This window comes from Diabrotica virgifera, chromosome 1, assembly GCF_917563875.1.
Source record: "Diabrotica virgifera virgifera chromosome 1, PGI_DIABVI_V3a".
Classification (NCBI taxonomy): domain Eukaryota; kingdom Metazoa; phylum Arthropoda; class Insecta; order Coleoptera; family Chrysomelidae; genus Diabrotica; species Diabrotica virgifera.
The window spans coordinates 268,306,856-268,333,142 of NC_065443.1; the positions used below are offsets into that span (position 1 = coordinate 268,306,856).

The 26,287-nt window shown below is 32.0% G+C and overlaps 1 protein-coding gene across 3 annotated transcripts in view; it reads left to right on the forward strand.

Moving 5' to 3' along the window:
• The window catches only part of LOC126884417 (uncharacterized), a 592,334-nt gene that overhangs the window by 153,648 nt on the left and 412,399 nt on the right, over positions 1 to 26,287 (forward strand). For all 3 annotated transcript variants that reach the window (XM_050650324.1, XM_050650330.1, XM_050650336.1), the window contains exon 2: positions 12,624 to 12,712. In XM_050650324.1, the coding sequence (XP_050506281.1) occupies positions 12,635 to 12,712 (78 nt within the window). In that variant the 5' untranslated portion in view covers positions 12,624 to 12,634. The remainder of the gene's footprint in view (positions 1 to 12,623; positions 12,713 to 26,287) is intronic.

The window sequence follows — 26,287 nt, forward strand, 5'->3', positions numbered from 1 at the left end:
AGCGATATAAAGTTTTTCAAAATCGGTTGTCAAATCACTGAATAATTAATTTTTAAAATGAGAGGTGCAACATGGATATCACATACTTACCTAAATATCATATAACTAAGCAAATTGATATTATGTTATGCGATATTCGCATTGCATCTCTCATTTTAAAAATTAACTGCTCAGTCATTTGACAACCGATTTTAAAAATTTTTATATCGCTAGATAGGTAAAGGACCGTTTTTTTTTTAGTTTTAAGTAAATGACCATTTTCTATGTCGCTTTTAAATAAAAAATGACGGATTTTTGAAAAAAAACTTTATTGGTTTTTTATTGAAACACCCAGTATATTTTTTGTAACTTGAAAAAATGGTCAATTACCTATCTAGCGATATAAAAATTTTTAAAATCGGTTTTCAAATGACTGAGCAGTTAATTTTTAAAATGAGAGATGCAATGTGGAAATCACATAACATAATATCAATTGGCTTATAGTATAGTATAGTTGATCCAAAAGATGGCATAACCCAGACATCCAAAGTGAAAGTTATCCTTCAACACCAAATTGTTCTATATGGTCCACACAATGTCCAGAAAAAAGTCACACCATTTTGAGCGTCGGATTTGGGGGGGGGAGAGGGGGAAGAAATCGGTAAATTCGTAGTTTTTTAAAGTTTTCGCCAATATTTCTAAAACTATGCGGTTTGGCATGAATAACCCTTTATATAAAATTGTTCTACATTAAATTTGAAATAAAAAAGGCCCTATGCACAACCTTTCTAAAATGAATGGTTCCAAAGTTACGGAGGTAGTATAGTATAACTGATCCAAAAAAAGGCCTAACCCAAACATCAAAAGTAAAAGTTTGCCTTCAACACCAAAATGTTCTATATGGTCCACATATTGTTCAGTAAAAAGTTACACCATTTTGAGCGTCCGGTTTGGGAGGGAGATGGGAGAGAAGCCGGTAAATTAGTAGTTTTTTTTATGTTTTTCGTCAATATTTCTAAACCTATGCTTTAGCGTAAACAATGTTATATACAAAAATATTCTACATGAAATTTAAAACAAAAAATGTTCTATACATAATTGTTATGAAATCAACGGTTCTAGAGTTACGGAGGGTGAAAAGTCGAGGTTTTCGATACTTTTTTATATTTTTTGGGCAATATTTATGATATAACTATACCAAAAACCCAGACATCCAAAGTGAAAGTTATCCTCCAACACCAAATTGTTCTATATGGTCCACATAATGTTCAGAAAAAAGTCACACCATTTTGAGCTTCGGGTTTGGGGGGAGAGGGGGGAGAAATCGGTAAATATAAAAAGTATCGAAAACCTCCACTTTTCACCCTCCGTAATTCCGGAACCGTTGATTTTATAACAATTATGTATAGAACCTTTTTTGTTTTAAATTTTATGTAAAATATTTTTCTATAGAACATTCCTTACGCTAAAGTATACTTTTAGAAATATTGACGAAAAACTTAAAAAAACTACTAATTTACCGACTTCTCACCCATCTCCCCCCAAACCGGACGCTTAAAAGGGTGTAACTTTTTACTGAACAATATGTGGATCATATAGAACAATTTGGTGTTGAAGGAAAACTTTTACTTTGGATGTCTGGGTTAGGCCTTTTTTTGGACCAATTATACTATACTACCTCCGTAACTTTGGAACCGTTCATTTTAGAAGGGTTATGCATAGGGCCTTTTTTATTTCAAATTTAATGTAGAACAATTTTGTGTAGAAGGTTGTTCATGCTAAACCGCTTAGTTTTAGAAATATTGACGAAAATCTTAAAAAGCTACGAATTTGCAGATTTCTCCCCCCTCTCCCCCCAAACCCGACGCTCAAAATGGTGTGACTTTTTTCTGAACATTATGTGGACCATATAGAACAATATGGTGTTGAAGGATAACTTTCACTTTGGATGTCTGGGTTTGGGTCTAACTATACCATACTATTAGTTATGTTATTTAGGTATGTGATATCCACGTTGCACCTCTCATTTTAAAAATTAATTACTCAGTGATTTGACAACCGATTTTGAAAAACTTTATATCGCTGGATAGGTAAATGACTTTTCTTTCAATTTACAAAAAAATATACTGGGTGTTCCATTAAAAAAAGTCAACAACGTTTTTTTCAAAAATCCGTCATTTTTTTTCGTATTTGAAAGCGATATAAAAAATTCAATCCATTCAGACAAAACTTTTCGTATTTGAAAGCGATATAAAAAATTCAATCCATTCAGACAAAACTTTTACTAAAATAAACCATTTCAGCGAAAACCGCATATTTCTATCTTGAGCCGTTTTGAAGTTATAGGCAGTTAAAATGGGGGAAAATATAAGTGGACACCCGGTATAATAGAGCCTAAGCGAATTTCACGATATGGTGCGTCTCTGTCGTAGTGTATTATTGGCGTATTTAATTAGCACATTGGCAATAATTAATTGAAATTATATGTGTTAATAATAAATTATAAAGTTTTAATAAATATTTGTTGGAAATTTTTCGCATAAGTACGTATAATATTGTATAAGTGCGACAGAGACGCAGATAACTGTACGGGAGCACAAGATCCATACTCGAAAACGGTAATTACATCTTTGTCTGCGTGAGCCTGCCAACTCTTACAGCCGCCTAGGAATTGGAAGCTATTTAGCAATTACCTACCTTAATGCCTACCTTATTCGATGTTTAAGTTTATTAACTATATGGTATACGGTCAACTCTCGGAAACTATCCTGTTTTAATTCAATAATAATGATTTACATAATATGTAGAGTTTTCAAGCCTGAAAAATGCGTTTTGTCGCATTTTTTAGATTTTAAATCGCTTATAACTCGACCGTTATTATTTTCTCAGCAAAATGACAAGAGACCTATGTAAAATGACCCAAAAAACTCAATAAAATATTTTCTGAAGTAAAGAAGGTGATTGTTAGATTTGTTTAAAAAGAAATGTTTAAAGAATAATTTCTGCCTAAACATTTAGCCTGGCAAGATTCTGATTTGTTTAAAGAGGACATTTTTGAACAGGAATCCGCGAAGAAACTGAATCAGAAAATTTTTCATACCGTAGCGGCCTCACAATATGGACTAAAAACGTAGAACGTTTTTTTAAATATAGATCTATCATATAACAAGGTAACAGAGGCAGAAGGCATTCCCCCAGATTTGGCGACGAATGTAGAAAAGTTTCTTCGGAACTTTATTACACAGCTTTAATAAATTATACGGCGTTTCAGATGAAGTGAAATATCTCCAAAAAAGGGAGATAAAAGTTTGTGCCAACAGGCATTATTGTTATTAGCCCTATTGCAAGGTTATATCGACCTTTGTAAAGAATAGCGTTGTGATTACGTTTAAGATATTCTTCAGAAACGATAAAAAAAGAGTGTGTACCTACTTTGTACGCGCGTAAGAAGTTATACTTCTGTTATATGATTTCAACGAATTAAATATATTTTAAACAGTTTACTTGTAAGTATTTTATTTCAATATTAAACTAATTTTAATACTTATTACCTTTCAAAAAATTTTCTTGAAATAATACCAAAAATTTAAAAACTAAGGCAATACATGAGGTGTTTCACAGTTACGCGGTTCCCAAGCGGTCACCCATCAAATGCGTAAATGCTCGACACTGCTGAGCTACGGTGATCGGGCGATAATCGGTGTAAATAAGTGTGCTAGCTACGTATCTAGGTAACAATGGAATAAATTAATACCAAAATAAATTATCTTTACAGATGGTACAAATAATATTAAAATTGCTTTTTAATCTTTTTTTCAACACATTTTAATACTTATTATATTGTTCCCGAAGAAGACAAATCCAAAGACACACAAGTGCTAACTAAAATTTACTGAAAACACGAATATATTTTTTTCGCACATTATTTGCAGTGATACATACGTAACTTGAAAGATTTAGCAACTAACTTGTTTTTATAAAAATTCACTTTCAACATTTTTCCCAATCGCGTCCAAAGAAATACATATAACCTCAAAAAGGCGCCTATTTCTTTGATTTACCTTTTAATACATTTTCCTTTTTTTCGTCTGCCTGTCAGCTTCTCTTGCAATATTTTCGTTACTGTTTTTGTATCTTCTTGTCTCTAGGTATATTCCAGCTATAGCCGTCTTTAATTTTTCAAAAAAATCTTATAATATCCCACAATTTATTTAATTTTAATTCGTTAATTTCCTCGATCCTCGACAAAGATCTTGCGTGCCGCCACCCTACCCCGCAACAACGACAACTTTGAATAAGGTGTTATTTTAAAGGTTTTATTTATTCATTATTTCATGAACATCGTATGATGGAATGCATACTTTGCGAGTCTATAAGGTACATACATACATACATACATACATACATACATACATACATACATACATACATACATACATACATACATACATACATACATACATACATACATACATACATACATACATACATACATACATACATTCATACATACATACATACATACATACATCAAGGGAGGATCCAGGGCCGATATTTGGTGGGGGCCATGGGCTTTTTTGGGGGAGTAAGGGAGGACTGGGGAAATTTTTTTTAAGTTATGGCTAAAGTGGTGAGTTTTAAGTCATTTTTCACACACTTTTGAGTTGCATAAAGATACTCAAAACTTATCGTTATTAAAGTACTATTAAAGTCAGTACCGATTCCTACATATTTCTTCCGATTCAAGTGCAGTTCTTTCAACAAGTTTAAGACTATTGTTCCCAAGGCTTCTCCTGGCAGGCGTTGTTCTTGCCCTCTTTCTTGATTATCAGTAAGTATTTTATGTTGTCATGAGCGTCAATGAACTTAATTAAATCTTCACGAATGTTGTTATTGTGTATGTATCTCAAATTTAGAGAAAGCTGTTCCACGTGGGATACGTCGGTCGTTTCGTCAAATATGACTAATAATTTGAACTTTGTACCTGGTTCATTATTTGTTCAATTATTTTTTCACCACAATATGTGTATGTTTCTCAGGAAGATGCTGTGGATAGGTGTTGTTTAAGAGTCTCATCTCCTGATGGGATTTTAATCCTTAACAATTCACTGAAATTTCCCTCGTTGATAGGTCCAGCATCTTCGTCCAGAAGCAGAAGGCCATCATCATGATGGCCCCTTAGAGGAATATTTTGTCTACCTAAGAACACTATAGACTCTAATATTGGTCGTAGTGTTTCTCTATTTTCTTGTATCTGTTTAGACCTCTGAGAGTATATCTGGTTAATGACTGACTTTTGCGGGTTGCGATAACTTTGTAGAAAATCCAGCCCAACCTGAACGCACTCCTAATGCTATGATGTTTTTTCATGGGTTTGTATGGCTCCGTCTGTACCCATGAGTTTGGGGAAAGATGTTTAAGGTTTCGTGCAAGGTTTTGGGCTGTCATCCCTTTATTGTGACCACATTTTTCATTCTTCTTTCTTATTCTTTTTCTGTTTATTCTTTACGTGTACAGAATATGGAAATTGATATCATTTTGATGGCTGCCAAGGTCGTTCTAACAATTGAAACTTTGTAAAATTATCAACGTTTTGATTTACAAAACACTCTATGTTATTCTTGAAACCTCCGTTACTGCTTTTGTTCAAGTCTGGTCCAGAAGACATATTTATCCCTTGTTTTGTACGTATATGTATATGTGTTTGAAACTAAAAACACTTGAACTGCAAATATTTAAATTTATATTTTTTTAAATTCTCGGAGGGGACCATGGCCCCCTCTCTGGATCCGCCCTTGACATACATACATACATACATACATACATACATACATACATACATACATACATACATACATACATACATACATACATACATACATACTGCTGTGATCTGCTTCTTATTTATTTTATATTGATTATTATTTATTTAATTAATCATTTAATTGTCGCAAATCATATATCAAAATTGAATAAAAAATCTCAGGGTGCCTTTTAATATATAAAAAAAACCAAATTATCTTACGTTATATTTTTCTTCTCTCGTGGGTTCAGTATCTCTGAATTGATCCTAATCGGGATAAAATAGGGAAAAGAAATAAAGAAAACTATTAAACTAAAAATACAGAATTGTCTTTTATTTATCAAATTAATACTCTGAAAACTATCGAATCTAAAAAACCTGTGGACACAGATGTCCGAATGAAATTTATACCACTTAAAATTATTATCTTTACAAAAAAAAACAATTTATCGGTTTGTTCCCGATGACTTTGGTAAAACAAATTAATCCAAACAAATTTATGTCTTCGCAAGGTTACCTATATTTACTATTTATATTTTGAAATATTGGAACTTTAATTCATATGCTTTTTACACAAAAATTTATTTCCCGAACATAAAAATCTCTTTCACATAAATTGACTGACCTTTTGCTTCCCTCACTCGGATGTCTTCTCGTGACCCCAAACTGCTCTCCCTCGTTGATTATGTTAAAGGCTACTCATCAAAGCCTCTCTCCGTTGTCCAGCTTCAAAACTGTCAGCATACCAGCACTAATTCTCCAACAAACCGTGTTTCTTTGACACGTTCTCGATTCAACAAAACTCCAAAAATTCTCTGCTCTCCTTCTCACAATACTACAGAATCAAAGAGGTATTTCGTCTCGATTTGATCTGTCTCTCGTTCCACTTTTCAACACTATTCTCCACTATCAACCAGCCACTGATATATGCTAACTATCTACTCCACTTAACACGTCGAAAACCGCTTCTTCTCGCTGCCAACAACATAATGAATAATTTTTCAACCTCTCTCCATCATCCAATCCATCTTTTCCCCTTCCACATTCCAAGAATCAAAACATTGACTTTTCCTTTTGACAAACAACAGTCACCCTCAAATTTGTTCCGACAATCCTAATTACTTTCGGAGAAAATCTCCCACATATACTCGTATTGAAAAGAATATATTAAAATTCCAACTTTCTTTTCAATTATCAATTTCGAGAAATTGATAATTACAGTAAACAATTTTTTTCCATTTTAAATCTAAATACATAGTTCTTTTCACTTTAATTATTCACAAAAGTCTTTAATGGTTCCTCGGAAAGCTCGTTAAAGGAGAAATCTATTTACATCCTAACTAAATTCTAATAAATTTTAAAACAGCTCAATATACAGAGTGTATCAAATTTATGTGCCCGCGTTATTAAAAAAAAATTTAATTTAATTTTTATTTTGCTTTTGATTGATAAAATGCAAACACAATAATACATACATACATACATACATACATACATACATACATACATACATACATACATACATACATACATACATACATACATACATACATACATACATACATACATACATACATACATACATACATACATACATATGTATTTACATACAAACATTCATTTTTCTTTATACAGAGTTGGGATAAAGTATGGAACCAAGCAAATATCTTGAATGAAACTTTGAATGCAAGTACAGTGACTCAAAAGGCATCTGATGTCATATTTTTGAAGTTATACTTCTTTACCGGCGATAGAGGGTGAATTTTTATATGGTAAAACCTAGCGACCGGGCGCATGCGCATTATACCTTTGTTCTGATTGGTTGGATGTTCAAATGACATGTCAAAAATTATCCAATATGGCAGCTGTAGCATAGCTGTGGTTTGGACGGTTTTTGGTTATGTCGTTGATTGATAAATATAGAGTGGTTGTTATACTGCCTTTTTAAATAGTTTTCATATTATATTTTTGGACTTATTAACATGCAGGTTGCATGTCATTGTGGAAGCCCAAACTGTGTGAGTGCGATTTTCAATCGCAAAATTACTGATAAAAACCTATTCGCTCGAAGAGGTAGAGTGTGGAGAACTGTTGTGGATAACATCAATCAACCCGGAACGATTTACGATCTCACTTATTCAAAACTAAAGAATCGGAGAATCCAGTTATTACTGTCAATGATTACTGGTAAGTGTTTTAAAAATAAGTTGATAAAATTTGGTTCCTACATTTGAACATAGCCACTTTACACATTGCAAGTAATTGCGAAATTTATAGCACAAGTTCTTGCAGCAAGAACTTCTGCAATCAGTTGCAACTTGCAACTAGATTTCTGCAATAAGATGATTACAGGGTACAAGTAATTGCATAAGCTGACATGAAATAGACAGAAACTTTGACCTAACCATAAATTTTAGGTTATGTTGTTTTTATAAATTAAATGTGATTTTTTAAGTAGAGTTATCAGATATTAGATTAAAAAGGTTAGATTATTGAGAAAATTATAATATGTGTTATATATAACAATTGCAGAAAAAATTGCATGAACATGTTCTATTTAGCTGCAACTTCTTGCAGCAGAACTGCAGACTGTCTCCTTATATGCAATAAACCATTAGCTCATGTGATGCTCCAGCTATAATTTGCTTAATCCATATTTTATAACTTTTCCTCAGCTTTTCGCTTTCATGTATCACATTGTTGTTAGCATTAATGGTTCTGATTTAAGTCGAGCTGCAATGCCACTTTTTTTGAATAGCGTAGTTAACCATATATTATCTGGTAAAGTATCCAAAAATGTTTCTTACGAACTTAGTGTCAGTGTTCTGCTAACTGCAAATTATATTCATATTTACCAGTTTTACGTGGACTCATTTAACTTTTCTCTATTGTTTGAGAATAGTCCGTCCGCTACAACTTTTCCCATGCGGTACGATTCATTTTCAATCAAATTAACTCAAAACAGGAAGTGGAACGTATGCCGATGTGTGTAGTAAAATATAGTATACAGTATACAAAATGTATATACACATCGACGTTCGTTTCAATTTATGTTTTGATTTAGTTTGATTGAAAATGATTCATACCGTATGGGAAAAGTTATAGCGGACGGACTATATCTGCATAAGTATGCTCTACAAACTCTACATAAAAATCACTCTGTTTATAATGATCAGGTATTGCCCAAAAATTATTAAATGAATTGAGTCATTCTTTTTTTATATAATTTCGATTTACATTTAATGTTACATTTATCGTTACATCGAGGTCCCAATTCTCTTATTTACGTTAATTTTACAGTTTTTCTAGTGTATTCTTGGTCAGAGTTCCTCAGTTTCTTCAAAATATTAATTTTGGAAACACCTCTTTGTCTCTCCTTTCCAAGATTTTTCTTCTTTGGAAATTTTTCCTTAGCAGACGTATCTAATAATAAAACTAATGCCTTTGATGCAGGAAGGGGTTTCCGCTGTTGTAATTGAACATGTAATCCACTGTGAACATCAGATATAACAGTGGAAGTTAGTTCACTCGTAAATTATATAGATGTTACAATGTGTTTATAAAAATATTCATCAATAATAGAAATTTATAGTATTGTAACATTGGTTACAAAATTTTTCCCACCGAGTGATTCAAAATTTGCACTTACAATGAGGTTATTTTATTAAAAAGCTTTATATTTAGGTACATGATAGGATAAAAGTTTTTAGATCAAAATGAAAGTTGTCCTTTATAGAAATCATTTAAGCAATAGTTGAAAAACATTATAAGTGGAGTTACAATGTTATTCATATCAGGTGTAGTTGTGATCTAAAATTTAAATTGGATTAATTTTTTTTGTAGGCTATACAGATAAATCAAAAATTAAACATAGAGGACAATGATGCATTAGAGACTGGCATATCATCTCATACGGACAACACCGCAGGAGAGTTTTTTTATATTTGAACAATTCAGCTTCGCTTCAAAGAAAGTTGGACGCCTAAAAAAAAATTTAAACTCACCGTTTGGACTTACGGAAGATATTGAAAATGCTATAAAGTAGGGATATTATACGGGATTTGTATATACTTTTGTAAATAATATATTGTATGATATTTTAAAAGAAAATAATGAGTACCACCAGTGTTACTACAAATGGCTAGTGAATTTAGTAAGTAATTTTGCCAATTTTGTAAAGTTGGCAAGAAAATAATTACTAAATAGTTGGTAATTTTGCCAATTTTCGCAAAATTGGCCAAAAACAAAAAAAAATATCTACTAAAAACACTAGCCAGTTGTGTCTGAGTTTAGCGAACCGACTATAACTCTTGTTAAATTAAGGTTGAGTTTACACTTTTGACTTACCTACAGATTTAAAAATATTTTTGTCATAATATACAGTATGTCCCTGTAAGTTGGAACCATAATATGGAAAACTTTTTTATTATTCATTTTACGAAAAATAGTTGTTCTACATAAAAGGTTCTGCAATATCTAGAATCTCCGACTCAACCATCAGATAGTAAATTTTTATGGGTATTACACAGGGTATGTCAAAAAATATGAATTTCACTCAAGAGAAAAGTAGCTTTATTTTTACAATATTGAACATTGTTATTATGAACAGTTAATTGGAATTAGAACTATATTCTAATATGCAATTACATCCTTCTAATTGAAAAAGAAATTAAAAATTTTTCTCGGCATATATCATCAACATTATTTTCTGTTATTTCAATTATGATAACTTTTGTTATTAATTTTACGAAAGAAAAGTTATAGAATGTTCTGCATGATCTAAAACCTAAAATATAACCATCTTATATCAAATATTATCGATTTTGTATGAGGTATATAAAAAAACTGTTTTTTATGACGACAAAGAAGTATAACTTCTTACGTGCGTACACAAGTACACACACTCTTTTTTGTTACTACTCCACTTCCGGTTTCACCGGAAATCCCCTTAACTTCTTTACTTTAAATAGAACACCCTGTATATTTTTGCAGATTTTAAAAGAACTTGTTATTTTTAATTCATACATACCAAGTTTGGGGGAAAAACTATTAAAACAAGAAATAAATCTATTTACAGTTAAAAAATAAGTTAATTTATTTACGTCAGACCAATGATATTAAAAATAAAAAAAATATATTTCAAATGTTGAAAACGTTTGTTGTTCACCTCCTGACAACTGCAAGCCTATAAATAAATTCGTGAGTCACTTTTTGCAAGATTTCTCCTCGTATTAGTTCACATTCATCAATTATTCTTTGTCTCAAATCCTGCAAGCATGTTGGTCGCCTAACGTAAACACGTGATTTTAGATAACTCCAAAGAAAAAAATCTAACAGGTTGAGGTCCGGAGAACGAGCGGGCTACTCTATGAATCGTTTACGTCCAATCCATCGATTTGGAAAATTCACTTCCAAAAAATGAAAATTCACCATAACCGATTATCAATAATATTTCAATACGATATTTTTCACTTAAATGAACCATTTTTAATATAACTTTTTTCTGTCAATTAATACCTACTATACTAAATTCAAATAAGTCATGCAGTGCATGTAAACAACCATTTTAGTCTACAGTGTAGATGGTACTCGTTTATTTCCTACTACGTTGTATTAATACAAAAAAATATCTACAGACACTTTTTAACACATTTTTACTACCTAATTTGGTATGTATGAATTAAAAATAAAAAGTTCTTTTAAAATCCGCAAAAATATACCATTTAAATTAAATAAGTTAAGGGTATTCCGGTGAAACCGGAAGTGGAGTAGTAACAAACAATATGGCAACATATGCCTTTTTCGTCACTGTACTTGCATGAAAAGTTTCATAAATATTGTTCTTTTCGTTTCAAAGATATTTGCTTGGTTCCATACTTTATCACAACCCAGTATAGAAGAGGCAAATATTTAGATGGCTATTAAAAATTAACGGTTGGTGATAGAAAAGTGAAAACTTAGGACCGTATGTATCTTTTGGTTCGACATCATATAAAATTGAGAAAATACAGTTTGTCCAAAAAAATAAAAGAAATCTCAGGTCGATCATACCAACTCAGGAACCTTCCCGGGTTCATGTACAACAACTTTGATTAAGGTCAGCATAATATGATGAAATGCATAATTTAGGTACATACATACAAACATTCAATTTTATATAGATTTACTGAAAATTTGAATCGAATTTAAAACGTTTTTTCTTCTTCTTCTTCTTCTTCTTTTTGTGTAGATATGACTCTGTCTGTTTTTTTCCAGTAAGTTGTCGTTACATGGTTTTCGTGGTCTTTCCACTGATCATCTTCCTAGCTACATCTATTTAAAGCAACGCTAGTGAATCCAATAGCAAACTATTTCGTGTAATTTTGCTTACTAAAACAGTTGATTTTCGTTTTAATTTAGAGCAGAAAACAGACCACAAGATCCCAAGAGGGTGAAACGTACGCAAGCGTATGCTGATTGTCTCTGAAATAGAATAAATTATTAACTGCCTTTCATTTTCTTAGTTTTATCCATAGGTATCTTACGCTCTAGTAATCAAAATTCGTTGGATTTTTACTTAGAGAATTCGACAAGTTGTGGAATGCACATTTCAGATTCTTCCTAGTCTATTTATTTATCGTCTGTTTGACTTGTAAATTGTAGAAAGCACGGACTTGGGTCGTCACCAAAATTTTAGTTCCAACGTGAGTAGAAGTTTTAGACGTTCGGTTCTTTAAAATTCGCGTTGTTTTTAAAATTACTATCTCGAAATAATATATTTGAATATGTGAATATTTTAAAATATACATTATTTCTTTATGAATTTATTTATCATTTATTTATTTTTTCTTTTTTGTTGCAGAGCCACGAGATATGATGCGGTGCCTTGCACGCTATCTCAGGCGACTCAGTTCAGTGCCTTCACCATGCATATTCTTTTGTCTCATTCTGGTAAGTACCCTTTGTAAAAATGGATGTAAAAATAATATTATGACAACGCAAAAATAATGTATTTGAATTTGAGGTACATGTTAATTTTTATAACACTTAATTAAATACAATGGAAATTATCAATGCCACCATGTAAAATTTAGTTTATAAAATCTAGATAGAAAAAGACCAAAAGGGGGATACGTTGGCAGATGAAATTTAAATAAAATTAATGAAATGAAAACATTCTATATACCTACTTTTGGCAAATTAGGAAAAAACATGAAAAACATTATTTACCAGCTATTTTATTTTTGGAATCAAATCTTAAAATTGCATATATTATGTATTATTAATATAAGTAGGTATGCAAAGTCCGCACAAAGCGTTATATTTTGTTTATAAACAAATTAGCATTCCGGACTATTATATATTCTATATTATAATAATAAAAACGATCGGTAATACGCATAATTCCAAAAATGCCAAAATCCCAATCAAAAACAGGGCCGAAAAAATGGAATTTTAAGGTTTAAAATCGGTATACATTAAAAAAATAATGTACTTTCTCAGCTTCCCATAGAGCAGTTTCCTTAATTATATTAATCCGATAACTCGAGTAAATCAACCGAACTAACGCATTACTAAATGCTAAATTTATAACAAAATAAAACTACATATTGTTTTCTGTTATATACCCAATTCCACGAATATACGACCCTCTTGGATTGTCGCTACAACGAATATTTTACTGTGCAAAATATGAAGAATGCAAGTAAATTGCAAATTATATTGTTATTTATTGGAGTAATTATTAGAGCAAAATACTTTCGTATTTCTTATGTTACACACTAAAATATCCGTTGTCGCGATAATCCAAAACAGTCGTATATTCGTGGAATACACCATAGACTTTTTTTAGAAAAACTTACTACACTTGTACCTTTTAAGAGAAAACAGTAGCGATCAATAGGTAGCGAAAACGCGTTCCAAGATTGCGGCTGTAATTTTGAATATTTTTTCGAGATATGTGGCACACGTATTCGTAATATAATAAAAAATGGCGGTACAGAGCCCAATTTGAAAAATATATTAATATGTGGAAATTACTCTGTAATTAAATACAATATTAAAAAAACGAGCCTGTACCGCCATTAAGAAGAACAAAAAAATACACTTTCTTCAAATAAACTTTTTTATCCGATGCCAAGATTTTGTGTCATTTTGGAACTACTAAATTTTTTTATTTCATTAGTAGTTCCAAAATGACACAAAATCTAGGCATCGGATAAAAAGTTTATTTGAAGAAAGTGTATTTTTTTGTTTTTCTTAATGACGGTACAGGCTCGTTTTTTTAATATTTTATTTCATTACAGAGTAATTTCCACATATTAATATATTTTTCAAATTGGGCTCTGTACCGCCATTCTTTATTATATTACGAATACGTGTGCCAAATATCTCGAAAAAATATTCAAAATTAGAGCCGCAATCTTGGAACGCGTTTTGGCTACCTGTTGATCGCTACTGTATCACCTTAACGCTTAAAATACAAATATTCTCGTTTGAAAGCTGTATAATTATTTAAACAATCTTTTTTTAAACAAATTAAAAAAAATTGTTATAATAAATTAATTAATGTTCTTTAAAAATGAGCGGCAACATTGCTGTCGATGAGATGGAAGTCTAAACAAGTAAAACAGTGGCCAACAGTAAAGCGTATACCTGTAAACCGAATAACAGTCCTTTGGGAAAGCGCCGAAGAAAACTTTTACACAATAAAGGGGACACCGCTGTATACACTAAGCATCAAAATTAACGCACCACCTTAAAATGGGACATTTTTGATGTCTCGTATTTCCTAAACCTGTTGTTCGATTTTAGTGATTCTTTTAGTATATTATTATATCTTTATTCTTTAGGAATATCGATGTAATAATATTATTGCTAAACAAATAAGTGTCATTGTATAGCGGGTTTAATAATTATAGTGTGTTTTTTCCTAAAAGTTTGGAACACCCTGTGGAATATTCTAGCTTATATAAGATATTGAAATTAAGACTCAACTGTAGCCTTAGGCTTTTTTAACATTTTCCTTTTTGACTCATTCGCTTATGTGGGATAATAAAAAAGTTAGCTACTTTAACAACTAGCAATGTTATTCATCAATTCAGGGTGTTTCTAAATAAGTGCAACAAACTTTAGGGGGTAATTCTGCATGAAAAAATCATGAACGTTTCCTTTATAAACTTATTATGTCCACAAATTCTTCGTTTCCAAGATACGGGATGTTGAATTTTTCTTACAAACTGATGATTTATTTATTGCTCTAAAACCGGTTGAGATATGCAAATGAAATGTGGTAGGTATTAAGAGGTAGTTATTGCGCATTTTTTGACATACGATAAAGAATTTTATATTCACCATTGGGGTGCATACGGGATGTATCTAAAATATTTATACTTGTATGTACGCCAATGATAAATATAAAATTCTTAGTTATATGTCAAAAAATGCGCAAAAACTACCTGTTAAAAACTACCAAATTATATTGGAACATCTCAACCAGTTTTAGAGCAATAAAAAATCGTCATTTTGTAAGAAAAAATTCAACATCCCGTATCTAGGAAACAAAGCATTTGCGGACATATGTTTATAAAGCAAACGGGCTTTATTTTTCATGCAAAATTACCCCTTAAAGTTTCACAGGGTGTTCTAAAATTTGAGGAAAAAACACACTACCATTGTTACACCCGGTATACACCGATATTCTTGAAGAATAAAGCTATAATACACTGAAAAAATCACCCAAATCGGACAACAGGTTTTGGAAATACGATACATCAAAAATTTCCCATTTTTAAGGTTGTGCGTTAATTTTGATGCTTAGTGTAATATTGAAAACGACGCGCGACGGATCTATTTGCTCCGTGCATCTAGCGTCGTCATCTGACATTTTTGGCGGCAACACTTTGAAGTTAAGCGTATGACAAATAAATATTGTGAAGCTGCAAATTATTAATAATAAGTTTTTAAACGATATTTTTCCAAATAATGTATAAAATGGATGTAGTATTAACAACTGAGTTTCTAAAAATTCATCACAATGTATCTTTTTAACCCCAAACCGATCAAAATGGGAAAAATCTATCTTCGTTTATAAACTAGGAGGAGTAATTCAAATTTATCGCGCTATAATGCTTGTTTGTAATTGGTCCAACCGGAGGCAAGTTTAATACCTTTAATTCTAAAATTTGGCACTACTAACATTACGAAATTTTGACACCATCGACTTTCAAATTTCTTAGATTAATTAATGATATCGGCGATTTTTTGTGATTTGTGAGTTATTTGTTTAGTTTTTAGATTTTTAATCTGCATTTATATAAAACACTTTTCTTTTTAGAACTCTTTAGCAAATTGTTATTAGTCTTATAAATTGTCCCATATTGATTACTTGATTACCGTCGACACGGTCAACCAAAAAAGAAGAGGAAGCTGGTGATCTTTATAGTGACATTATTTGGTGTGAACTTGTCTTTTGAGATTTTTCCTCCTAGGTTAAATATTTTCTCTAATTTATTTGTCATTATTAGAGATTTATAGAAATTACGCTTCCTTTTTTGGCTATTATTAGCACAATTAAATACTTATGCAACATTTACTTACGTTGAAAACCGAAAACCCTCGAAATTTCAGAAGATGACGTACATACCAGTCACCCTGGGCATTAGATGCTGCGAGGGTCGGTTCTGATGTCATATTCTTGTTCAGCAAGCCCCAAAAGTCTCCCGAAGAATCCGTTTGTATCAATTTAGTACTGAAAACCCTCTAAACTCCAGAAGATGACGTGCCTCTAAGCAGTGACCCTGGGCACCAGGTGTTCCGTGGGTCAGGTTCTGATGACGTATTCGTGTTCAGTAATACCAAAACCTCCGAGTAATCTGTTTGCATTAATTTAGTACCGAAAACCCTCGAAACTCCATATGGCGTGCCTTAGCTGTAAACCTGCGCTCCATGTGTATTGGGGGTTTGTTCTGATTGCGTATTTGTCTTCAGTGACCCCAGAATCCCCCGAATGAAAATCTGGTCCTTAATATACTTATCTGGAACTGGATACACTTTTGGAGATGCATATTATGAATTTTAAAACGTAATGATGCATTTCCTTCCATTTTTCAATTGTAGGTAGACTTTTTTCCTGACGTCATCCTGAACGCAATGCCAAAAGTTATAAGTTTGTACGGTCTGTATTAAAAATCGTTTTATTCCGATGTTTTAGTGCTAAATGTTCTGGTCTATCTACACTATACACACTTTAACTCAGAAACTTAGGACTTTACATCACCTATTGTTACGTTATTTATTTTCAAATATATTGTATCACACAACTTTTTTGCCATCTGTCTGTAAATCCAGAAATTAATTAAGATCTTATAAAGAAAGATAGATCATCACATAACTGCCAACATCAATTTAGGAAAAAATTTAGTGGTTTACCAAAAACGATAAATTATCCTGTCATTATGGCTAATAAAAAATAAATGAAAAAATTTTGCCGCAGCATCCGTGAATACAGAAACCATTTTGGGAATGTGTTTGATAAAATATAGCAGTTAGAGAATAAATTAAGAAGACGAACTTGGAATACTAATTTTATGTTAAAGTAACAAAATAAAGGTTTCTATATTATATAGTTTTTTAGTTTGTTATGTTAAGTACTGTTTTAGTTTCGATCTTTAATTACGAAATATTTGAAATTACCATTTTAAATATTAAAAATACGTTCACAAAAAATAGCAAAAACTGATGTTTGTTGTATCGGATATACGAAACAATCAAAAAAGTGACATACAAATTTGTAAAAACAGGTTGCAGCAAAAAATATTCTACTGGCACTTTTATTAGAGGAAAGTAACCAAATATGGAATAGTGCCCTAATATGGAATTCCTTGATTTCTCCAAAAATATAAGTCGGAAGCGCACTACAAGACCATCGTCTATTTCATTCTCTCTCTTTATTATCGTATTCACACCTCTGTGTCAGACGCGCGAACGACACGTGTCTGACAGGCGCGTTTTGTTTTATCGTCTTGCAGACAATTTCAAAGGTAAATTATATTCAACGAGTATTATTGGTTATTATGCATGAATACAGACTTGTTATGCTATTGCGTATATCAATAGTACCTTTATTTTGATATTTTATGACATTCTGCAATTCAAACATTACGACTTGAAAAAATGTTGATACTAGTTTGAACTAATGTAGAAATCCAAATATGGACAGTCGTTGGTGCCTAATTATGGAATAGTGGATTAAGAAGTGTAAGTGGGCTCATTATGATTGTGCTGGTCCAGAGTTTCTTACATGGATCTGTGATGTCTGCAAGTGAATTAAGCTATTTCTTTCATTTTTCACAATTCTCTTATTTAAATTTATTTGATCTCAGATGTTTATGTCTATTTTTGTTATTGATATTGGTTTATGCCTATATTCCATATATGGGTGCCTATTCCATATTTGGTTACCCATTTGGGATTTTGTTTTTTTGTTTGTTTTTTTTTGTTAATTAAGATATTTAATAGAAGGCTTTTAATTACTACATACAAATGTATGACTGATATGTCATAACATTAAATTGTTTTCATATCTATAAAGGTATTATTTTATATCCCCAAAACCAAATGGTATTCCATAATTGGCGACTTTCCTCTATCTTTTTATACTAACATTTTTCTGTTGACTAGTACCCTAATATTTGCATCGATTTAGTGCCTAAAACTCTCGAAAGTGGGTTTCGCACATTTCCAATAAAGATATTTTTCAAATGGTGAATTCAGAACGTCTGCTAATCATCATCATCCAGCCTTCTGCATCCAAAGTTGAACATAGGTCTCCCCTAATTTCTTCCAGTTTTGTCGATCTTGGGCTTTCTGCAACCAATTCCCAGCAATCCTTTTGACGTTGGCGTCGTCTGTCGATCATGTAGGTGGTATAACTCTACTTCTTCTGTCTTCTCTTGGTCTCCACACTGTAATTTTTTGGGTCCACCTCCCGTCCTTCATTCTGGCTACATGGCCCCATTCACCTCAGCCATGCTGCTCGCTCTATGACATCTGTGACGCCTGTCCTTCTTCTGATATCTTCGTTTCTGACCCTGTCTCTGAGAGTCAGTCCAAGTAGTGACCGTTCCATTCTTCTTTGGACCACTCTAAGTTTCGTTGTTTGGCCTGGGTTAACGATAATATTTTGGCGCCGTAAGTCATGACTGGAAGCGCATATTGGTTGAACGTCTTCCTGTTCAAATAATTTGGCAAGTTGCTCTTGAAGATGTCTAATAGATCTCTATATGCGGCCCATGCTAAGGTGATCCTTCTCTGTAATTCGGCAGTTTGATTGTCCCTGGCAATTTGGAGTTCATGCCCTAAGTATTTATATTTAAGGACCAATGCTATTTCGTTGACGTCGACTTTTGGATTTTCGTTTCGTACCAGGTTTGTCATGTATTGTGTCTTTCCAAAATTTATGTTTAAACAAACTTTTTCACAGGCGGCATCTAACTCAGTAATCATAGTTCTAATCTCTTTTAAGTTGTCCGTTATAAGAACTATGTCGTCTGCGAATCGTAGGTGGGAGAGCCTTTCACCGTCGACATTTATTTCTTTGGCGTCCCACTCCAATTTTTTGAAAGCATGTTCAAGTACTGCCGTAAAGAGTTTGGGAGATAACGTGTCTCCCTGTCTACTTCCTCTTTGATTTTTATAGATTTATCTTTGTGTAGTCGGACGTTCATGGTTGCATTATTGTATATGTTCGCTATCAGTTTGGAGTACCGATAATCTCTTCGACTTTCCTCCAGTGCTCTCATTATGCTGTTAATTTCTATCGTATCAAATGCTTTGCGAAAGTCTACGATAGCCAGTACCAATGGTCGGTGGTATTCGATAGATTTTTCTATAATTCCTTTTTTGTAATTTAGGTGGTCGTTAGTGCCAAAGTTCTTCCTAAAACCCGCCTGTTCTCTAGGTTGGTAAAAATCCAATTTTGTTTCCAGTCTATTTGTTATTATTCTTGTGCCATCTTGTAGGTGTTTCAATTTGGTGCAGACATAAGTTGAACAATTCCTTTATGTTGTTTAAAAGTCTGTCTCCTCCAATCTTTACGGCTTCTATAACGATATTGTCTTCTCCCGGAGCTTTAACTCTTTTCATTTTTCTCAATACGTTCCTGATTTGGTCTTTTGATATATCAGACATCAATTCCGTCTGCACTTTGACATTAATAAACGTCAAATACGGTTGCATCTAAAATAGCTCCAGAAAAAATTAATTTTTTAGTAGTTTAACTTAAATTAATTTTATAGTGGTTTTAATTATCATTGATAAGAAGTTTCAGTCCTATGGGTTAAACAGCCTAGGCTTCTTTTCACGGTGTTTAACTTTTGTGTGAACAGTTTAAAATTTGGCCATGGTTAAACGTACCTAAATATTGACATTCAGCTCGCAGTTTTTGTGACAATTAAAACATTTAAATTTCATCGTCGGTAAAAACATTTACATATTGTAGAATAGTGATACAAAAGTGAAAATATTCTCCCCAGATGGGGGAGAATATAAAAAAGACGCCAGTGTGCGAACTAAATACTGCTGAAGTTATTAGTGTTAGTAATCAAGACATGGATACAGGAACTATCACCACAAATTCTTCTGCTACAAGGGAGGTAAAACTTTTTAATATTAATTGTAATAGTTACGACTTTCAAAATTGTTGTGTTTATGTTGAGAAGACCAATGATCAGAATATTTCCCGTTTGCATCCAATGGTTGTTGCAGATATTTTACATCAAAAATTAAAGATTAATAATATTAAGCAAATTAAAAGTATAGGAAGAAACCGTGTTAAAGTAATCCTCAAATCTATTTTGGATGCAAACAATTTAGTCAATAATAGTCACTTAAAGGACGATAATTTAAAAGCGTACATTCCAAATCACCTCTTGGAAATTAAAGGACTGATACGCGATGTTGATACCAAATATAATATTGACTATTTGAAAAAATATATGAGCTCTAGTTCACCAATTATTGATATTAAAAGAATGCACAGGAAAGTAGAAAAGGATGGAAATACAGAATACGTCCCTAGACGTAATGTTATAATTACTTTTGAAGGCAATTGTTTGCCAAACTATGTTGTGATAAATTATGTATTTTTCCAAGTGGAAAAATTGTTGGGTAAAGTGACGCAATGTTATAAATGCCTCAAATATGGACATATTTCTAGACAGTGTAAAGGTACACAGGAATACTGTATACAATGTGGACAAATTAAAAATGACATACATACATGTGATGAAACAAAAAAGTATTGCATACACTGTAAAACTGATAAGCATATATCGATCTCTAAAAACTGTCCTTTTTTCGAACATCAAAAAAAAATAAAAAATATCATGATTGAACATAAAATCTCATATTTGGAGGCAAAAAATTTGAGTGACTCATCATTTTCTGGTCTTATTTCTAATAACAGATTTGAAATATTGTCAAATTCAGACAAAGAATTTCCAAAATTAACTAACTCCTCTGAAGTTAGTACATCTCCTTATTTCAAGCCATTGAGGCCTCACCTACAGAAACCCAAAAGTTTTAGCCAACCAAGCTGTAGTACATCAAGCACTGAGTATAGTGCAAATAAAAAAAGAAAAGTATCATCTCCAACTTCCGAAGATCCTACACCATATCTCATCCCTTTCAGATTTGGACCGTCTCAACCTTTACCTCCCTTAAATAAGGAAAGTTTTCCTAATACAGACAATGATAAAAATAAGTTAGTAGATTCCTTAGTACTTCTTTTCTCAAGTTTTATTCAAAATATTAATTGTTTAGAAGAGGCAAAATCACTTGACATGAATTTGTTAGCCAAAGGTATTAATAATGTTCTAGATAATATTTTAAAAAATAACTCATCTAATGACGAACAAATCTAAACTCAAAATAATACAATGGAATGCTCGATCAGCTGTTGCTAACAAAAACAGCCTTATTAACTTTTTAATAACCGAAGATATTGACATAGCTTTAATAAGTGAAACTTGGTTTAAACGGGATGTTGTATATATTTATAGAGGTTATAATGTGATACGCGAAGATCGCGATGACGGCTATTCTGGAGTTGCTATTTTAATTAAAACTGGTATTCCTTTTGAGCGCATAACAATTAAAAAAAATTATATTCAAGACTTGCTTGCTTGTGGTATTAAAATCAACTATAAACAAAGTTATTTAAGTTTACTCTCTGTATATAGGTGCCCAAAAACTAAAACCAAAACCGAAGATTGGGATAAGTTATTTTCTCAACTAAAACACCCTTGTATCATTGGAGGAGATATGAATGCACATAATTCTTTGTGGGGCTCATATAAAAATGATAATATAGGCCATCAAATTGTGGAGACAATTCAGAATTTAGATTATGTAGTAATGAATAATGGACAACCAACTTGCCAAACGAGTCCAGGAAACTCAGATTCCATGATTGATGTCACGTTTTGCTCACCATCCCTTTTTGATAAAACTTCGTGGTCTGTAGATCTTGATACCTTGGGATCAAATCATTTCGTTATACAGGTTGTGATCGATGTCTTGGGAACTAATGCTAATACCATTTATCCCAGTACTAAGTGGAACATTAAAAAAGCAAATTGGTCATTATACTCTCAGCTTGTTGATACCTTATTAAACGAAAAACCTCACACATCCTTAAATACCCAAGAAAAATATAATTTCCTCATTGACTGTATTAATGAAGCTTCTAAACAATCTATTTCTGAATATAAACCATTTAAATGCAAACGGACTCCCCCTCCGTGGTGGGATTCGGAATGTGATCAATCCGTTGCAGAAAGAAAGAAGGCATTAATAAACTATAAAAACAATTCTTCTCCTGAAAATTTTTGTAAATGCAAAGAAGTAAATGCTCGTGTCAAAAAATTCCTGAAATTAAAGGCCAAACAAAGTTGGGTTGCATGGTGTTCAAAATTAAATAAACAAACTCCATCTAGTCTTATTTGGAATCAAGCAAGAAAAATGAATAGGAAAAAAGTTAATTTTTCATTACCTCTAAGTAATTCATGGGTAGACGATTTTTTCGATAAAATAGCTCCACCTTACGTAAATAACCAGTTAGATGTTATTAATTCTAAAACGCTTCCATCTGATCAGAATCATTTTCTCCTTACACCTTTTTCGAGAACTGAATTAGATTTTGCCCTTGATAATCGCGTTAGTACCTCACCAGGATACGATGCAATCAAATATCCTATGATACAACATTTACCAGATAACGCAAAACAATTACTTTTAAATATATTTGACCAGATAATTATTGAAGGCAACAGCATAATAGATTTTAAGCGTATTATAGTCGTTCCTATTCCCAAACCGGGGAAAGACCCTAAATTAGCTGAAGCTTACCGACCGATATCATTATTATCATGTATATTGAAGACTCTCGAACGGATGGTTAAGATTAGGTTGGATTGGTGGCTAAGGGATCAAAATCCTTTACCCGCTAACCAACATGGTTTTAAAAAAGGTTATGGAACTTTAGATTCCTTAACAACTCTTGTTGTAGACATTCAGAACAGTTTTTCCAGGAACAGTTATGTGCCCGCTTTATTTTTAGACATCGAAGGTGCTTATGACTCTGTCTCTCTTTCAATTCTCCAAGAAAAAATGATTACATTTTTTAATATTCCATCACAGTTTGCTTCTAACATTGTAAACCTGTATAAAAATAGAATAATTTATTTAAAAAATAATCATACTCTTATATGCCCTAGACTTAATAATAAAGGATTACCTCAGGGCTCCGTTTTGAGCCCTATTTTATTTAACATTTACACAGCAGATCTACACAACATCACTATTAACAATATTGCATTTAATGTTGTACAATATGCTGACGATTTCTGTTTGTACACAGAACACAAGAAATATCAGCAATCCATTGAAAACTTGAATAGTGTCTATGGTCTCCATAAAAAATGGTTTATTGAAAATGGCTTTGAATTATCATGCAGTAAATCACAAGTTTGTTTATTTACCAGACATAACTTTCCTAATATTAGCACAATCACCTTAGGTGGGCATAAATTTTCTTTTAAAAATAAAATTAAATATCTTGGAATGATACTCGACCAAAAATTGACCTGGAAGTTACATATTGACGACATGTTGAACAGGTGTAATAAGGGAATAAACTTTCTTAAATCAATTAATAGAACTTGGTGGGGATCGGATGTTGAAGTAAGTTTATTATTTTATAAAGCTTACATACGATCTATTTTCGATTACGGCAGTGTTTTGTATGGATCAGCAAGTAATGCACTACTAAACAAAATCAATGTTTTACATAATTCAGCCTTACGAATATGTCTAGGAGCTATGAGATCCACTCCAGTACAAGCTTTATATTTGGAAGCCTTGGAACCTCCTTTAAATCTAAGACGAAGTTTTTTGTCCAAAAAATATTTAATGAAAGTATACTTAATTAACCCTCTTCTATACCAAAAAATAGTGACTTTAAGTTGCCATGATCTAACCAATAAATATTGGCAAAAAAAGAAATCTCCCTTACTGTGTGAAGCTTATAATCAAAATATAGTACTCTTAAAAAATATAGATAAAACGAACGACTTATTCAAAAACTACGCGTACTCTTCTTTCTTTTCTCCTACAGATATTATTGTACCAAATTATAGTGAAAACATATATTTAAATAAAAATATTCTTTTATCCATAACGAATAGTTACAATGAGTCAATAGCTCTATATACAGATGCGTCTAAATCTGCAGATGGAACTGGATGCGCCTTTTTTATACCATCGGGACATATAGAAAAGAAATTCAAACTGAAACCGGAGACTTCGATTTATACAGCAGAGGCTATTGCAATATATGAAGCTTTACTATATGTAGCTGAATTTGATTTCGCCCATATTATAATTTTGTCTGACTCCTTAGCAGTATTGAAATCTCTTGGTAAATATGGACCCCCAAACATCCAAGACTGCCCATACATTTATAAAATTAAACATATTAATCAAAATCTTTTAACCAAAGGAATCAATGTACATTTTATCTGGATTAAAGCACACGCAGGATTTGAACATAATGAGTATGTCGACTTATTAGCCAAAGAAAGCGTTTCATCCGATACCAGTATTCTACATAAAATAACATTGACTGATAGTATAATCTCTTTCAAGTCAACACTGCATCGGGAGTGGAGCTACCAGTGGAAGGAATACTCTTTTGTGAATCAAAATAGATACTCGTTAATTCAGCCCGATATTCCCAAATTTCCTTGGTACAAGTCTTGTAGAGCTTCTAGAAAGTACATAACTTCTATTATTAGAGTACGATTCGGGCACGCATGTTATCCAAAATATTTATTTAAAATACAGGTTTTGGATAATGATAAATGTGAGCATTGTGAAGAGGAAAGTGATTTAGATCATATATTTTTTGGTTGTTCTAAAAATACAATTTACTCATCTAAATTAATAAATGATTTATTAAAATGTAAAGTAGCAACTCCTTGGAATATACTATATTTATTATCACTTGGTTCTGTAGATGTATACAACTCTTTAATTAACTTTTTAAAAGACAGCAAATTATCATTATAATTCCCTTAAATATTTTTAATTAATACCTTTGGTAGTTAGTAGTTTTAGCTGTTAAGCTTAGTGTTACTTAATACCTTTTAGTTGTTATCTTTGTTTTAAACCTGTTTTGTATAACTTGATAACTTGTATTCCTTATGTGTCTGGCAGTATGACGGTAAGTCTAAGCCAAAATAAAAAAAAAAAAAAAAAAAAAAAATTCCGTCTGCTCATAAACATAATTAATATAGGATTATTATACCTGCTCATAAACATAATTAATATAATTATGTAAGAGGAGAAAAACAGAATATTTCTGCCGTATAATTAGAGCACCTAAATACCATCTGTTTTCCCTTATAATACAAGGAATAATAGAGGGAAAAAGGTGGATTGGTCGAAAGAGATTTTCATGGCTTGCATAATATTCATAAACATTATGAAGAGGAGAAAAACCTAATACTACGGCCGTATAATTAGGGTACCTAAATACTATCTACTTTCCCTTATAATACAAGGAAAAATGGAGGAAAAGGGATGGATTGGTCGAAAAAACTTTCATGGCTGCATAATATTAGACAATTGCATGGTTCCTCAGTAGAGTTATTTTGCGCAGCAGCCGATAGAGAAAGATTTCAGGTTTCAAGAAATTTCAGCCAACGTCGGAATACGGAAGTGGCACCTAAGAAGAAGATTACTTCTCAAACAATAAAAATCTTGTTTTTTTTGTTGGGCTATTTTAGAATATGGTATTATGTTAAGAATAAAAAAATCTTTTTAAAAGGGGATTGCAGTATTGGAATAAACATCCAGTAGAATAATATTAGAATATCAGAATTCGCAATTAATTTAGCTAATAACTGCTAAAATTCACCAAATGACTCAGACTAAATGACTATTGATCAGTATAATTTACAAAAG